Source organism: Poecile atricapillus, chromosome 18 (assembly GCF_030490865.1).
Source record: "Poecile atricapillus isolate bPoeAtr1 chromosome 18, bPoeAtr1.hap1, whole genome shotgun sequence".
Classification (NCBI taxonomy): domain Eukaryota; kingdom Metazoa; phylum Chordata; class Aves; order Passeriformes; family Paridae; genus Poecile; species Poecile atricapillus.
Genome location: NC_081266.1, coordinates 3,154,152 through 3,171,764, shown reverse-complemented (window position 1 = coordinate 3,171,764; position 17,613 = coordinate 3,154,152). Strand labels below are relative to the sequence as shown.

The following is a 17,613-nucleotide window of genomic DNA, read 5'->3' as shown; positions in this document are numbered from 1 at the left end:
GGCAGGATATATAATTCAGTCTCTGTGTGACGCATTCTTGCAGCTCAAATAGAAACCCATTGTGTTTTTCTCTAGGTCATACTTGCACAGGTAGCAGTCTATAATTGAAGGATCTGGTTGTGCACGACTGTAAATGAGTGTTCAAAAGCCCATTCTCAGGTTACTTTAATGGTTATGAACAGAGCTGTAGTGAACAGTCACCCCTGGGTGGCTTCAGACCACATCCTAAAGAGAGTTTCAGACCAGAAGATTCCAAGCTGGCAGTTGTTGCTGCTGAAGATGAACAGATCACACGGACACAGGTCGAGGTGTGGTGAAGAGAAGAGCAAAGTTTATTTTTCCTCCCAGGATTTATAGGTTTCTGACCACGGCCAGAGATTGGATGGTCAGGATAACACTTTCTCACTGCACTGGCCATGAGAGATGTCCATCACAAGACGTGTAACAGAAAGAATGTACACATATCTATGTTTACAGTTACTGTCCTGGGAAAGTCTTTAGAAAACTATGTTAGCAAGCTCAGAAGCTGAGTTTTCAGGGCGACATCTCACCCTTTTCGGTTTAATAAAAAGAAAAAGAAAAAAGAAAAATGAACAAAGAAACTAGCAACATTATAAACAATCAAAATAATAAATAATAGAAAAATACAATACTCCATACAATCAGAAGGCTGTAATTTCAGGGTGATATCTCACCCTTTCGTTATTACAAAAAAAACCCAAACTTTTTTCTTTTTCTTTTTTTTTTTTTTAAAAAAACAGAAAAACAACAAAACTCAAAAAAAATTAAACAAATGTCCAACATCAACACCTGCTTGTGGATGGCTCTCAACTTGGTCACAGAGGCAGAATCCATGGCCAAACTGAAAGGTGCCTGGGAAAATGTATGAAATGCTATGACAGCAGCCTGTAATTCCATCAATTGGGCTGATCCAGCCTCATTACTCTCTAAAAAAAAAAACCTAAAAAACAAAACAGCGACATCAATGGAAAGATTAATGTAATAAACTTGAGGAGCAGAAACTGCTCGCAGAACCTCCTCCAGCATCTACTGTGCCTCTGGGGTCAGTGTCAGAGGTGACTTTAAAATCAGAGTCCCCCTTTAATAGACCAAACAAGGGAGACAGTTCTGTCGTGGTCAGTCCATATAAGGACACAACCATGTAAAAGTCCATTAATATTTGGACATCATTCATGCAGTGTCTGCACTGAATGCAAAAAAAATAATTGCACCTCCAAATGTGGGACTGTTTGTCCCAAAATCATTTTTACCCTCAAATAATTTCAGGGAGGTTGTAGAGACGAGCAGCAGGAAACTGCTTGCAAACTCCAGAGAGGGCTAGAGCCCCATATCATCGGCAAATGCCGGCAAATTTTGCATGCCTTATGGCAAATCTCCATTGATATCTCTGTGTGGGCTCAGCATTAACGATAGCTGGCACCAGAAAGACAAATTTCGGTCTGTCATCGGGATGCAAAGGAATTGCAAAGAACAATCCTTCGGATCCACAATGAGGACTAGCCAATCAGCAGGAAGCATGGCAGGTGAAGGCATGCTAGCCTGCAACATCCCCATGCTTTCCATCATAGCAGTAACTTTCTGGAGGTGTAGCAACCTCCATTTCCCAGACTTCTTCTTGATACAGAAAACAGGAATGTCCCAGGGACTGGTTGAAACTCCAGATCACTGTGATCCAACTGTTCTTGCATCAGGTCACGGAGGGTGACCAGTCTATCATGAGAAAGGAAAACATAATCTGCTGAACAAAGAGTCAGTCTCAAGTTCTTCTTTGTGTTGAGTGCCTCAGCATCCGGTCCAAGGGTCCATCAGCAAACCAGACAATCGTGATGTCCATGCCAGTGTCAAAACCCACAGAAGCTAATCTCTGACAGCATCTCACCAAGGATGGACAGGGTGCAGACCCGTTCAGGATGATCCCTGGCTGTCAGAACAGCAGTCCAGTGACCCAGGGAGGTCCAGGGAACCCGAAGCCACCATCTCCCCGCAGCTGGTTCTCAGCTCTGCGAACACAAGACTCAAAAGGCACAAGGTGAGCAAATCCAGGTCCCGCAGGGATAGGAACAGGAGGCAGGAGTGTGGAACCCATGGCAGAAATGCACCCCAGGAAATTTGAATCAACGTCCCCTAGGTGAACAATGGTGCCTTGAGCAGTGGTGTTCAACCATGCCACAAGAAGAGCACTCACGGCCTCACCCACTGGACCAAAGCATTCGGAAGCACATGGAATGCCTGATATGCTCAGCTGCACAGTCATTTTACAAGAGGACAAGGTCCACAGGCCAGCTGAAGAAGCTCCAGCAGCCTGGGGCCCCTGGCCCGTCAAGGCCACCGGCTTCTCCCCCGCGGCAGCACCACCGGAGCCAGTGGTAAACAGCTCAGGACCTTGGTCTGCCACAGCCACAGGAGGCGACGGGGGAGGCCTGGCTCCAGCCGCAGGCTCGGGCGATGCCCGGGAACCCGAGGCGGGGGGGTTTGGAGGCAGTTCAGCAGAGCCCGCTCCCGGCGCGGGGGGGGACCGGGGCGCCGGTAAAGGCACAGCCGGCAGAGCCGCGGCACCGTCCCGCTCCGCTGCCAGGGAACAACCCGGGCTCGCAGGACGGGAATCCGGCAGCACGGGACCGGCAGAACCCAGCCCCGCGTCCGCAGCACCCGCAGCACCCGTGCCCCCGCCGCACGACTCCGGCATGGGGCCCGGGCCCGGCCCGTCCCCCACCGCGGGACAGGGCACGGCCCCGCCGCAGCACGGACATGGGACGGACTCCGAGGCATCCCCCAGGGCCGGCGCCGCCCCCCGTTCAGGCACCCCCTCATCGGTCTGTGCCGGGAGGGCACGCGGAGGAGGCGACCCCGCCCCGGGCTTCCACCGCCGGGGCGCAGGTCGAGGAGGGGTTACACCCCCGGGGTCCGCGGCGCCCCGGACAGCCTGCCGGCAGGGATCCAACCCTGCCCCGGGCTTCCACCGCCGGGGCACGGGCTGAGGAGGGCTTACACCCCCCGGATCCGCGGCGTCCCCGGCAGCCCCCGGGCAGGGATCCAACCCCGCCCCGGGCCTACACCGCCGGGGCACGGGCCGAGGCGGCGTTACACCCCCCGGGTCCGCGGCGTCCCCGATGGCCCTTTGGCAAGGCTCAGGCTTACAGCGCCGGGGCACGGGCCGAGGGGGGATCACGCCCACCGGTCCCGCGGCGGCCCCGTTCAACCCGCCAGGGGCCCCGGCAATCCCGGGGGAGGCGACCTCGGGACCCGGCCTCAGAAAGCCGCACCTTCGCCAGATCCCGAGCAGCCGGAGCAGCCGGGGCTCATAACCGACCAGCAGAGCCTCGATCAGGGAATCGCCTACAGCGTCCCAAGCCGACTGAGAAAAAATCGCTTCAACCACAGGGAAAAACCCCTCAGTTTTCCCGTACTCACACAATTGCTGAAAGTCAGCATACGAAACATCAATTCTTCTCTGATCATGCACTGCACGCCATATCTCCAAAACCAGGCCCTCCGTAAGAGGAAGCCCAAAACCATCCACAGCCACAGGCTAGACAGTACCCTGTAACACACGTGCAAGACACGTAGGGGTTCACCAGATGTTGCCGCTGAAGATGAACAGATCACACGGACACAGGTCGAGGTGTGGTGAAGAGAAGAGCAAAGTTTATTTTTCCTCCCAGGATTTATAGGTTTCTGACCACGGCCAGAGATTGGATGGTCAGGATAACACTTTCTCACTGCACTGGCCATGAGAGATGCCCATCACAAGACGTGTAACAGAAAGAATGTACACATATCTATGTTTACAGTTACTGTCCTGGGAAAGTCTTTAGAAAACTATGTTAGCAAGCTCAGAAGCTGAGTTTTCAGGGCGACAGGCAGTCTCAGGGCTCAGTGCTGCAAAATGCAGAGTTCCTCCACCTCTCTGTCTTCAAGGATGTGTTTTGCACTGGAGAGGAACACATCATGTTATGAAATGCTGTGAAATAGCAAATCCCCACAAATGTCAGTGGTTTCTGACTTGTTGCAGCACAGAAAGCAAGTAGCACAAGATTTTATTTGTGTAGTGTTTGTATGGTACATCAATTATGCTTTGGAAGACCCAAACTTTCAAAGTTTTGCAGTGTTTTTCCCACCTGCCCAGGCCAGAAGCCCTTAAATCACATGAGAACAGTAGATGGCCATAAATGAGCAACACTCCTATAAACCGAATAGGGTTTTTATTTGAAAAGCATGAAAAGCAAATTTGTGTCCCCACATTTTGCTAAAATATGAGCAGTGTGTGGGTAGGGAAGGAGATGAGGCTGGCTTAGTTTTGGAATGACTGTGTGTGTACATAGCCTGGTAATTTGAGGCTGGGTAGTGAAGTTTCATTGCATTCAGTCCTTCCCTTTCTTGCAGAACCATGTTACAGGGGAAAAGCTGTACCTTGTGCACAAAGAAAATAGACAGACCAGCTACACAGGTCACCCAAACAGCCTCTGTGGTATAATGGTTTTTAACCAAGAGTATAAATCTACCTTGTACTGGAGGTACTCTTGTCAAGGCTCATTTCCTCCCACCCCACTGAAACATCAAGCCCCTGGCTTTTCATGATAAGAAATGGGCTGCTTGGCTGGGTTAGTGATTTTGGAAACCTAGACTCCTTTTTCTTATTTTTCTTTTTTTTCTTCTCAAGCTGTAGAAATGCAGGGCACAGAAGAGTAGCTCATGTGGTTGTTTAAGAGACTTGGGCAGCAGCTCTGGGGCAGGAGGTAACACAGGAATGGAGACTTACATGTGAGAGGGCTGAGGCTCAAAATACACTTTACAGAGACATTACAAAGCACTCACAGCCCAGAAGCTACAAAATGCTGCGTGAACCAACAAACAAAAGAGAATTCAGGATGCTTAGTACAGGATGTTTGGGTTTAGCTGCTAAATATTCAGGCCAGTTAGTGAAAAGTAAAGCTTCAGCTGGTGCAGTATGTACCTTTACCTGCAGCTGCAGAGTGTATTTGCTTAAAAAGCAAGTTTAATCCCAGATGGTAGACATAATACCTGTGACCAGTGTTCATTAGGAAATGGGACCTCAGGAGGAATTAGCTTCTGCAAATCTATGGTAACTGGAAGAAGGAAGAGCAATGTATTTTGTAGTTAATGGTATATCAGAGGGACTCACTGACTGTAACTGTTACTGCACTCTACAGACTTTTACATAAATACCCAGGCTTTTAGTAATGAGGATTTCAGATTGGATTTGAGAGAGTTGTGGAAATTGAGACTCCTTAAGATTTTGCATAGGAAGCATGTTCCTGTATTCATTTTGACCAGATGTCCTAGTTGCAGCTGTCTGTGCATGTGCTCTTGGCCATTTTTGTGTTAAAACTCTGTTATTTAAGTACATATTTGTGTGCTGTCATTTCTCCTGAGTTCAGGGTGCACTGAAGTCTCTGTTTAAACTCCTTTTGGTTTCACTGAGGTCAAGCTCAGCAGTGGTTCTGTCAGCTCCATGAGGATTTTGCTGATGGTTTCCCTAAAATAACAGATGTAGTTATGTGTGCTGATAGGCAGTTACCTTACTAATATATGAAAACAGAGTTGGTGTTGCTACCATTTCTCTCCACACAATTTTATTTCTAACAGCTCTCTATGTATAATCATATGTATCTTGAAGAATTTTTATTTTGCTCTTAGAAGAGGCCAAAAATGCACAGCTCTTTAGACATAGTTTCTTCACGTGTTTTTTTTTTCAGAATCAGAAATGCCTATCCTGCTTTTGATTTGAAGACAAATACTGGAAAAATCTGGAGTATCTCAACAAGGTTCCCAGAGCATATCCTTGGTGGAACAAAATTCAGAATCAGCATTTGGACAGATTTTTCACCACATCCTCTACTTCTTACACAACATGGTAAGGTGATCGAGGTTGTGTACAGGTCTGGGGAAGCACATCAGTCATCAAATGAAAGGAGAAAATTCAAGTAGGTGGGAAGGATAAAGGACAATAATTAAGAATTGGAAGAGTTTTCCTATGAAGTTTGTGGAGTCTTCAGGTTTGGAGATCTTTAAGGTCTTAAAAAATCTTAAACAAGGTGGTCTGAACTCAGTGTTGACACTGAATTCCCTTTGCAGGAAAGGGGTCCTTCCTAACCTAAATGATTCTGTCATTAATGACTAAGAGAAGCTACAGAGATGCTCCTGTGCATCCTGTGATTAATGGGAGAATCTTTAATTCCAGCTCTAGTAACTTTTATTTCTGCAACATGCAAAAATAAAAGAAAATAAATCTTCTTTCCCCCTCTCTTCCTTTGAAGATGATTCATGAAGATGAAGAAGTGATTCTTTATTAAGTCATAGTCTTTATTAAGTCATAGTCTTTTTTGTCTTTTTTTTTAATGAATCATTTCTTTAGTTTTCAAGGAATTATTTGACTGTAAAAGGATAAGTATTAATTATCCTAAACTTGTTTAGACTAGGTGAACAGTAAGGTTGAAGTAGGAGGAAGAAGTGCTCTTTATTGCCCCATTTAATGTAAAGTATTGTTCAGTTAGGCAAGAACTATTGGCAGAGCAAGGAAAGGAAGATGGATCTACAGAGTGGAAATGAGTGATACTAGCAAGTTTTGGATTTTTTCCAGTGAGTGACCTGAAAAAAGTGCATGCTGCAATTTTAATTCGAGATTCTGTGTTGCTCTTAATTTTCTGGATGGTCTAAATTCCACCAACAAGCACTGCAGTTTACACTGCAGTTTACAGTGGAGAGTTCTCAGAAGGCTAAATGATTCAAACTGGTAAAACCAGTAGAAAAATGTGTAATTGAAGTGTCTTTTTTGAGAAAAAAAAACAAACAAAACCACTCAGTTTTGCAAAGGAAAAAGAGCATTTTCAGAAGGAGCTTTTGAATCCATTCAGGCATTTGTTTTTCCCTGGGGAAAACCAACCAAAGCAAAAAGCAAGCTAGGGTAACCTACACTGTTTTATTTCAGTTTTGTTTCTGTCATAACCCCCTCCCCTAGAAATGGCAACTGTTCTCTGAAGCTTTCCCATCCCCTTCAACATAAAACCAAATTTATCAGACATGTTTCTAAATTATGCAACTCTTCTTTTCCATTTTTGATCAATTCTTCTAAAACAGACAGAAAGTGCATTGGCAAGTGTTGGAAAATGGCTTAAAAAGTGGAACTGGAGAAAATTCTCAAAATGTTAAAATGTTTCTGAACAGCAGGTTGTACAAACTAACATAGAACTTCCTGATTTATAGGGATTAGGTGTATTTTTATACTACTGTGTGTCTACATGTAAATAATATAATGTATTGCATATATAAAATACATCAGAGTATTAATTTACTTCTTGATATTAATTTACTTCTTTGTTATGGCTAAAACTGTGTGCATAGCAGAAACAATGCCAAGTAACATTCTGGAGCCTTTTTGTGTCATAAGTGGACACAGAATCAACTTTTGCATCATTGGAAATGTACCAAAATGTTCATCAGGAAAATGAAAAAAAAAAAAAAATTAAAAATGCCACTTGTCTGTTCCTTTCCTCCTGGGAATATTGTCCACTTCTTCTTCATTCCAGCTGCCCAACAAATTGCTCTTTTACTCTAAATGGACATAGATTCCATGTCAGGTAGAATATTTGAAGCAAAATTAAAAAAAAAAAAAAAAAAAATAAAAGCAAGTGTGTCCTGATCTAGTTCCTCTTGATGGAGCTAGTCTGCAGCAGTTGTTAGGAATTAGAGGAAAAAAAACCCTATTTTCTTAGCTCAAGTATGTAGCCCGCATTTCTCTAGCAAGCTACTATTAATTTTCCTTGCTATCTTTATTTACAGCTGGCTGTATCACTCATGACTTAATTGTGGAGATCCTCCGTTGCACAAATCGATACCCAGCCCGGGAGGAATGCCTCCTGAGTGTTTATGGCTCTGATGAATTCTTACAAAAGTAAGTAGCTCATTAAGCCAGGAGCCATGTAAACAGAGCCACGGGGAGAGGTAGGGTGTCAGCTTCCAAACACTCCAGGAGTAGTTTCTGGAGCTCCTGGTGCTTGTTTGCAGAGGTGATGGTGTGCTTCAGTGCAAGGATTCAAATCCTCCTCTGTGGAAGCTTTGTGCAGCTTTTGTTTGACTCCATTGTCCTTCTGGTCTTTCTCATCTGTGATATAAGGATGCTGCTGCCTCCACCATCCCATAGAGGTGTTACAAGCAAATCCTCAAAGGGGGAAATCACCAAAGAGAGGAGAAACAGTATTATACATCTGCAGACTAGGTCATTTTTCTTCATATCCAGTTGCAGTAGCAGTAAAGCAAGTTAAGTCAGCACTGTGGTGCTGAATGCAAGTTAAAAACACATGAAACATACAAGCAGCAGGTCTTTCTGAATGCACACAGTTTACAGGTGGGGAAATAAATGCTCTGATTCACATTAATCCAGGTAATCTCTCCTGGTAGTTGAAGGTACTACTGGACTCAGCTAGTTGTTTTTTGCCCTGTGGCAGCTTAAGTTCAGGTGTGAGCAAAAGTGAGCATGTTCTGTGTTGAAGCAGCTAAAGTGCAGAGAGTTGTCAGCTGGGCTTTGTGAACCCTAGCTCTCAGGAGAAGTTTTGTGTAGGTACCACATTAAACTGGCACTGCAGGAATCACAGCTCACCTGTTAGAGGTGTAAAAAGTATTAGATAAAACAGTATATGTCTACAATTGAAAGGGAAGATTTTAGAAGCAGTCATATTTACAGGACAGTGTAAAAATTACCTGAAGTAGCCTAGAGCAAGCCAGTTTGATTAAGGAAAGCAAGGTAGCTGTGAGAGCAAACATCACACAATGTAAGTTAGCTTTGCTCTGTATCCATCTTGGGCATCTCTACCCTTACATAGCACACAGGCCAAATGTTCATAGTGAATTACATTTGGCAGCTAAAGATGCCAAGATTGCCTCTTCAGCATTGCTAAACCCACTCTTCTCTCATTCCAGTCTCGGTTAAAGCAGGAGCTGGAACAGAAAAGTGCTGTGTTAATCATTAGAATACCAGAAGCACCAAGCAGAGAACCAGGTCATACATAGATCTGTTAGTTACAGAAGAAGAATTTAAAAACAGATTTTTTAATTATTTTTTTTTAAAGATGCTGCCATGATTTCAAAGAAATTACTAAAAAATGGAAATAATGAACCGTTGTATTAGTAGTGAGCTCAGTGCAGTTTGTGCTGAGGAGTTTTGTTTTCATTGTTGGGATCGATAGCAGACTCTTTAAATTCCTGCACTCGTAGAATCTCTGCACGTCTCATTAGCAGTGAAACAAGGTCAATAATGTTCTCAGCTTTCTTACTTTGCTCCCTCACTGTCATCCACGAAACACTGAGCTGCACTTCTAACTTCAGCAGCTTGTATTTCTATATTGTGCTGTTAAATTCAGCTCCCTTTCTTCTGCCTCTCTTCAACAGAGCCCTGCATCCGAAATTTGAAACCCCAGACCCTAAGGATCCCTTGGGTAGTTTAACATGGCCTGAGGAGTTGCCTCAGGGTGAAAATTTTCCTCTGTGTGGGCTATCTTCAAGTGCAAATTGGTTTCCTCCCAATGTTGCTAGCAGAGTGATTTGATACACTTGTGCACATCTCCTCCCCAGAAAAGTATTTTGGAGTCTGTTCACGGGTGAATTGCAGTAGAAGTTCCTCAAGTTCTAAGGCAGCAAAGGGAATAAATACTCTGCTGCTCCTGCTGTACTGTAATCCAGAAAAAAACCTGAAGTGAAGCCAAAAAGGTGATTTGGTGAATTGTTCTCAGAACAGAGTGCTTTAGTGAAGCAGACAGCTCTGTCAAGATTTGTCAAAAGCTTTCATTTACTGTTATATTGGATTGTATTAATGAGTGCTTCACCCCACCTCCTGCAGAAGCACCTGAAAGACTTGATGATTTTTAGAATCCATTTAGCTTTGAATGAGACAGGGAAGGAAAAATACCTCTGTGCTAATGACCATTACACCATTACACAATGACATTACATTCCATCGTCCATCCTTCCCTTCCTACGCAGAGAACCTTGGGCTCACATCCTGCCCAACTCACACAACATCAGATTCCAAATACCCAAATTTTAAAGATACCAGAAGATAGCATACAGACTGCAAGTCACTCTGTATTTAACAGAGCCATCTGTAGAATTCTGATTTGGAATCTGTTTTCTGGTCTTTAAGTTCATTGTGTTTACTATGGGAAACCTGGTCTTGCTGTAACCTGCAAGATTTCCTTTTCATCCCCATCAAACAAACCTAGATCCACCTTTAAATCTTGCTCTCAAACTTTCCTATATTTCTTTATATTTAAAATGGATGCCCCTAAATATGATTTTATGATGCTTTTCATGAAAAATATTATATAATAATAAATTATATTGTGCTTAAACACCTTGTGTGAAATAACTCCTGGCTCTTAATGGCAGCAGCTAGCTGAAAACCAGCCCTGCTCACGTGTCAGCAATGAATCAGTCCTCCATTTTTAGAAAAGCAGGCTTTAGAATCTCAGGTCATCCTGAAATGCCTAATAAAAGAAAACATATGAGTGTATACTAGAGTGTGAATGTTTAAAAAAAAAAAAAATTATTTTAGTGATGTTTGTGCTAGCAATAGGTTGCAGTAATATAGATCAGCAAAGGAATGTAGTACAAAAATTATAAGCTTTAAGCTTTATTTCTAAACATCCTTTTATTCTAAGTTGTCAGAGTATTTAAAGTTCCATCCACACTCTCACATGGTATAATTTGCACAGCTACCTTATTGCTTTGCAGTTCAGACACCACAGTGAGCAGAGGAATGGAATTGAAAAATCTAAATGCTTATCTTTTCTTCTAACATGCCTGCCTGTGACCTTATTGATGACATTTTTTTTGTCTTACTAATTCTGTTCTCTGGGAATTGAAACCTAAATAAAAATTGGTTTTCACTCAAAGTGAAGTTTAAGCTATTAATTATAGACTGACATAGACATAATCATGCAGATTGAAATCATAAGAAGCAAGCACCTTTGGATGTATATGTTCTCTGTGAAAAATAAACTTAATTTTCTCTTGTCACTGCAGATTAAATTTCTCATTCAAAGATGCTACTAGCTGAGTTACTTAAAAAAAATAGTCTGATTGAACTGTATTAAGATTTGGAGCTTATAGCACATCAGAGAACCTTGCTGTGGGGAAGCAAGCAGTGAGGGAGTCTCAAGTGATGGGGATTCTCCCTTTCTTGTGTTTAGATATTTTGGGAGACCACAGGCAAGTCACTTGGATCAGTCATTGCCATGTCTCCTGAAAAAGGCTGCATTTCTCTTCATGGCATTCTCATCAGAGCTGTATTCTCCATATAATTTCAGAAAAAAAAAAAAAAATAAAATAAGGGGGAAAATGTTGAGTTAACAAGATTGTAACACTTTCATTTTTGTTTCCTTTACAGAGCTCAGAGTGCTGTAAAGCAGTTCCTAATAATCTTGTTATCCTCCAAAGTGGATATATTACTTTTATCTTAGTAGTACTGGTATGGGTAGCAAATCTGCCTGGGGTACAGCTGAAAGGTAGTTTGTCAACCTGTGACAAAGCTACACTTCTATTTCTTGTACCACACTTTACATCTCGACCAGCTTTCCACATTATTTTGTTGAGGCATTAATCCATTTTGTCTAGTCCCTTGTGTAACAATAGCTGTCAAAACTTTTCTCTTTGTGTTTGTGCAAATTAAATCCATTCATGAAGTCAACAGCGCGGCCACTTCTGCTTGCAGGGTTTCAGGCAGCATTACTATGTCAATAAAGACTGTGCTGATGGATAGGATCTGCTTGACACAGCAGAAACTAACACAAACCACTAATGTAAAAGCAGTTATAATAACAAAATTAAGTTTCTCTTGGTGTAGCTTGTTTTGCCTGGAAGCATGGTAACAAGGAAAAATTATACTTGGAAAAGACAGTTTTTATATATCTGTGGTTCAAGATTGTTACTGGTCTAGCTATACCAGTTCCTTTCACTGGAGTTGCAATAGGAATTTGTATCCTGGAGGAATCAGGAAAAGGTGACTCAGGACTCACAGATCTGCCTCCGTAATATTCTTGTTACTATGCCTGTCCAGAGGCTGAAGGTGAGGCAGAATGAAAAGAGCAGGAATAGTGAGGCATTAAGTAAAAAACACATGTTGGGGCAGTTCTGAAATATTAAGGAAACTTCCCAGTCTGACCAGTTAGGGGGGGATCTCTGGCAGTCACATTCCCTTTGCTGTGAAAAAAGTCTGTGCCTGTTCACGGCCTCTTGCCTGGGCTTCTGATCTTTCCAACCCCCAGAGCACAATCTGCAGCTTGCACTTCACTAAGTGTGTTCCCCAGCCAGAGGGTATAAAAACCATGGAGTTCATCATTACAGACACCAGGCAAACATGATCAGGTGAAAAGAGGAGAGGAAGAACTTTCAGGAAAGCTGTGGGTAGGCAGAACACAGAGATGAGATGAGGAGAAACAGAAGAGAACGTATGCCCCAGGAACTGGGAATTGGCCACTTGGACTTTAGTTTTGAAAAGGGATTTGAGAAGGGTTTAGTTATAACAGGGATATGCTTTTCACTGTGTTGGTATTCACTTCTCCCACTCTTACATCTCTACTTTCTGCTCTTGAAATCAAGAAATTTTGCAGCTGTATGGAGATGCTATCAAAGGTGATCCTTGCTTTAGGTATTTTTGTCAGATGGAAATAAGCTTGTGCCTTGTGATGTTTAATATGTTTGTTTGAAAAAGGGATTCTATATATACATTTGCAGCTTTTGCAACCTCAATGGAGAGTCAGTATTTTACATAGCTACGGTGTAGTGTGAGCACAGAACATTTAAAAGATGCATAAATTCCCTGTAATTGTGTTGAGTGCCGGTTGCATTTAAGTTTATCCATTCATTTACTCTGAAGACTTTTGCTGCCATGTGAGAGGTGAGTCTCATCTAAGTCACACTTTCCATGATCTATTCATAGGTGAGCATTTTGGTTTTGTCTTTTTAACTAAATCCAGCCATTTTTATTCAGGCATTCCATCAAAAGACCTTTTAAGTAGAAATATGGTTTACATTTAAATTCTGAGTTTTTCATGACTCTTGACCACCCCAAAAAAATTATCTTTCCTTCATGGCCCAGGGTGTTCTGAAACAACTTGCCATGCTGTAAAACTGCATAAATATGGTATATCCCTTTTTGTGCTTCTGTGGCTGAAGGCTCAACAAAGCCTCCTGAATCTAAGGGAACGCACACCAAGGTTGTAACTGATGATGCATACTGACTTAATTGGTGATGAATTTATCTTTGTAAAACTCATTGTTGTTTTTCCATTAATCCCAAAGGACTTTTTCAAATGTAAAAAGACGTTTTCCTCAACCCTGAAATATATTTTTGATTTCACCTCTTTAAAATTAGATGTGAATGGGAAAAAAATTAAATTATTTTTGCTCCAGGTAATTTTAAGAGTGACAAACCAAGGCTGTGTTCTAACAGAAAAGGTTTCTAAGAGTGGTAAATGGAAAGAGGCAAATAAGTTTAAGGACTTCCCCTGTCACGGGCTGCTGGATCATTTTTGACCAGCAGCTTATTTTGTAGGATCCACTCCAGCTGAGTGAGTCTGATCTTAGCTGGCACATAATTTGAGAAAGAAAAATATGAACTCTGCTTTTACCACCTCTGTGTGAGCTGCACAGGGTGAAAACATACTTCCTTAAGAATCAAGGCTCACCTGTCTTGATGTGATTTTCAGACCTACAGCTAATATTTGATTTTTGAGTTGGGTATCAGACACTACAAGTCATTCTGCAGTGGTGCATTCATAACCAGGATACTGCACTGTTTGGGTTTAAAGAAGATGCATAAATAATCTCAGGGTTTGGGAACATGTGCAGTTTGTCAGGGGTATTCTTTCTTTGTGTCCTTGTTGTTCTGTTCCAGAACTTAATGGTCAATGATACAACCAAGCAATTATTTTTTGTTTTACTAGAGAATATTCCAGAACCAACCACATCAATTTCCACGGAAGTAGGCGCCAAGAACTGGTTTTGTATTATTCATTCTTCTTTGTGCTTAGAATTTAAACTCCTGGTGCTTTTAGAAGAGGTAGCAAGAAAAAAAAGAAGGAAGTGACAAGCAGAGATAACCATTTATTTGTTGTTTTCCTCCACACTGCAGCAACTGTACTTTGGGAAGCCATGAAAGTCTCCGCAAGGCAACCACCTGCATTCAGCTTCGCCTGCACCATGCTGCTAATTTGAAGCAAAGCTTGGCTCGAACGGTAAGTAACCTTCTTTTCTTCCCCTTTCTTTCAGCATCCCTGAAGGAAAGAAATTCCAACAATCCTTTTACATAGCAACCTGAAGTAATAATCAAAGAGAGATTGTTTGCTTTCCTGAGAATGCATATATTATTGCTGAGGTGAAGCTGAAATGTCCTGGGGAGAATTTGTGTTTTGCTCCTGTACTTAAACCTAGTGAGAAACTGTAGAGAACACACAACTGAAAAAGACCAAGGGTTACTTTTTCAGAAAAAAAGATCCATTTTGTCAGAATTCAATCCTGTTTTATTTCAGGAGGTCAGATAATTCTTACTTTTGATTTACTCCCAGCCCGAAGTTTGTGGTCCAGCAGGAGTTCTGGGCAGCATTCACTGGCAGTGTGTTGTCTCTCTTCACAGTAACAATTACCTGCTTTGCATGGCTCTGATAATAACTTAAGTCTGTCAGTGTGGGGGCTCAGGTGGAAGCAAAAAAAGGGTAGGGGCTTCCTTTTCATATCTGTTTTCTCAGAAGGAAAACATAAATGAAACATCAAGCTCAATACAGCATTTTACCTGGACCATTAAAAAAGGACTACAATGAGGTCAAAATATATAAATATGTGTTATATTTAGAGATAGATAGATGATAGATAGATAGATATTTAACATTTTAACCAGTTTATAGACAAAAAAGCTATTCACCTTCTCTAGGTCAGCATCTACTACTACAGATCTTCAAAACTGGAACCCAGTTATGTTTAGGAGTCTCTTAGGAAACTTCAAAGCTGATTTCTGTGCTAAGGAAGCCCAACTCTACACCAAGGGCACCTGGAGGCTGCCTTCATGACTTTTGCTTACCTTACATAACACTGCTGAATTCTGGTTGCGTAGTTAAAAATATCTGGTTGTACATGCAAGTTACTATTATGTTTAATAATCAGTATAAGTGGAAATTTACAAGAAATGAGCAACTGTGTTTTGGTTGGATTTTTTTTTTATTCTCAGACACTTTTTGAACTTTGTCCAATAACTAAATATTCACAGTTCATTTGTAAAAGAAAAAAAATAAAAATAAAGGTGAATACTTGCTTTCTTTCCTTTTGTGGGAAGCTGGCATTCTATTATGAAGTACTTTGAGCAGGAAATGTTCTTCAGCTGAGCAGTTACAAGCAAGAAATTTGGCCAAGGGATTTATGTGAAATCACAGTTATTTCAGTTAGTGGGTAACCTTTAATTAGATGTTGGGGTTTTTTTAAGGTATGAGATTTATCAGCTTTAGCACTCTCTGAAATTCCAGGGAATGCTCTGCCTATCCTATTTTTTTTAGTTTCAGAATTTCAGATGTCCCCACCTTCTGATCATCTCAGGATGGTGTAGTGGGCAGGCAGCAAAGAATACATACAGATTTCTAACAAGAGCCTCACTTGCTTCCAGAAAAGGATTCTTGAACTAAAGCAGACAAGAAGTGATATTTCCTAAGAGTTCAAAAACTTTTTTTTTTATTTTCATATATATCAGCGTTAATATTTTGCCAGACATAATGAGTTAACATTGTGAGCATAATCACAGACGAGAGAAGTCAAGAGGCCCATCATGATGAGAAGGTGGAGACTTTCCCATTATTTAAGTATTTGTGGCTTTCTAGAGGGATTGTGTAGTTCAGGCCATTAGAAAACATTCAGCATCTCAAAGAATTTGTGGACCCTACAATAAGGTTTAAGTGGGAAGGGTGACATTTTAAGATCTCAAAGTGAATTATTGATCACCCCTTTACAGGGACAGACACGGCTCTGAAAGCTTCAGGCCATGAAGTTATTTTATGTTACTAATAATAGCAAAGAGCACGAGCAGCTCTTGAGGTGGAATAAGTCACAGACTCAGAGCTTTCCCCCAGCTCCAGGGCATGCTTGTGACAGGGCACAGAAAGGAGAAGTTTTGCTCACAGCCAGGACTGCCAGCAAGTCTATCAGGACCAGGAAAAAACCCAACAGAGAGAAGGCAAGTGCAGTGCCTTGAACCTGCATTGTTTCTTTCACTCTGGACCTAGTTCTATACATTTCTTTAGGTGTACTGAAACCTGCTTGAGCCACGGTGAGTTCAAGGATCCAATGTAGTCTACACTGAGCTCACCGTTAATTTTGTTGTTGCTGTTAGCTAAAAGACACGGCTGTAAAATGCATTGGAAAGTCACAGACTTAGTTTATGGAAAAAAAATAATTTCCCTCAGAACTCATATAAAAAGATGCAAAAATCATGCTTTTAAAAAGCAAAATAGGCAGACCTTTGGGATTTTTAGGATTCTTCAGCTATCTCAGACACTTAAGCACATAACGCAGCTACAGTTTATTTTGGTGAAATAACGTACGCTTGAGGAGAACTTTTCCTCTTATCTAAATGATCCTTCTAAATCCTGAAATGTGGAATATATTTCATTATAGAAGTCTCCGCTAAGTTTGTAGTTTAACTAGTGTCACAGAAACATGATCTTTTATATAGTAATCATCCATATGTAATCAGATAGTAAATAATTCACGTACACCCACCTGTTGTGGTATTCCATCAAATCCTCTTTGGATCCTATCAGTCACACATATGTGATTCTTTACAGTCTAGGTAGTCAAACACAAGAAATGGGTTCCCAGAAAGGTGGCTGATGCCTCCTGTCTGCCAGGCCCTCAGGAAGAGGCGTTTGGACAATGTCCTTCGTAATGGGCTTTCCTTTCATGATCAGCCCTGATGAGGTGAGGTAGTTGGACTATGTGAAAATTGTAGGTGCCCACCAGCTAAACTGTATCCTCTCTCCCCTCCATTGCATCCCGCTCCATTGCATCCTGTTCCATTGCATCCTGCTCCATTGCATCCTGTTCCATTGCATCCTATTCCATTTCCTTGCGCCCTTCTTGTAAATTTAAATGACTTGACTAACTTCCAGTCAGCTGGAACCTCCTCAGACTGTCAAGACCTTTGGTAGAGAACTGAGGGGATCCAGCTATGAGATCAGCTAGGTCCTTTTTCCTGCTCTGGAATGAATCCCACCGAGGCCTTGTGGACCTAGAAACATTCTTTGGTCATGAAACGCACATCCCGGAAAGGACCATGTAGTTTATTGGATGAAGTAGGAGAGGGGATGCTGAAAAGCCAAAGTCATTCGGTGCCATTTTGTGGTTCCAGAGGAGCAGCAGGGCCAGCCGGGTGCTCATCTTCTCTCGGTGTGGTCGCCTCGTGTGAGGCCGCAGGAGCCTGCTGGGAATGGGCGTTGGAGGGCCCTGGAGCTGCTCCCTGCCTCTGGGCACTCTGGGTGGCCACGGGCCTGCCTCTGCCTGCCATGTTCTCCTGCTCATGGAGTACCTGCATCACCCGTA

The 17,613-nt window shown here is 42.3% G+C and overlaps 1 protein-coding gene across 1 annotated transcript in view; it reads left to right on the top strand.

The window, feature by feature from the left end:
• Window positions 1-17,613, top strand: part of PIK3C2G (phosphatidylinositol-4-phosphate 3-kinase catalytic subunit type 2 gamma) — a 203,409-nt gene that overhangs the window by 11,748 nt on the left and 174,048 nt on the right. Inside the window, exons 5-7 of the mRNA XM_058852977.1 lie at window positions 5,739-5,896; window positions 7,822-7,933; window positions 14,168-14,270. Of these exons, the coding sequence (XP_058708960.1) occupies window positions 5,739-5,896; window positions 7,822-7,933; window positions 14,168-14,270 (373 nt within the window). The remainder of the gene's footprint in view (window positions 1-5,738; window positions 5,897-7,821; window positions 7,934-14,167; window positions 14,271-17,613) is intronic.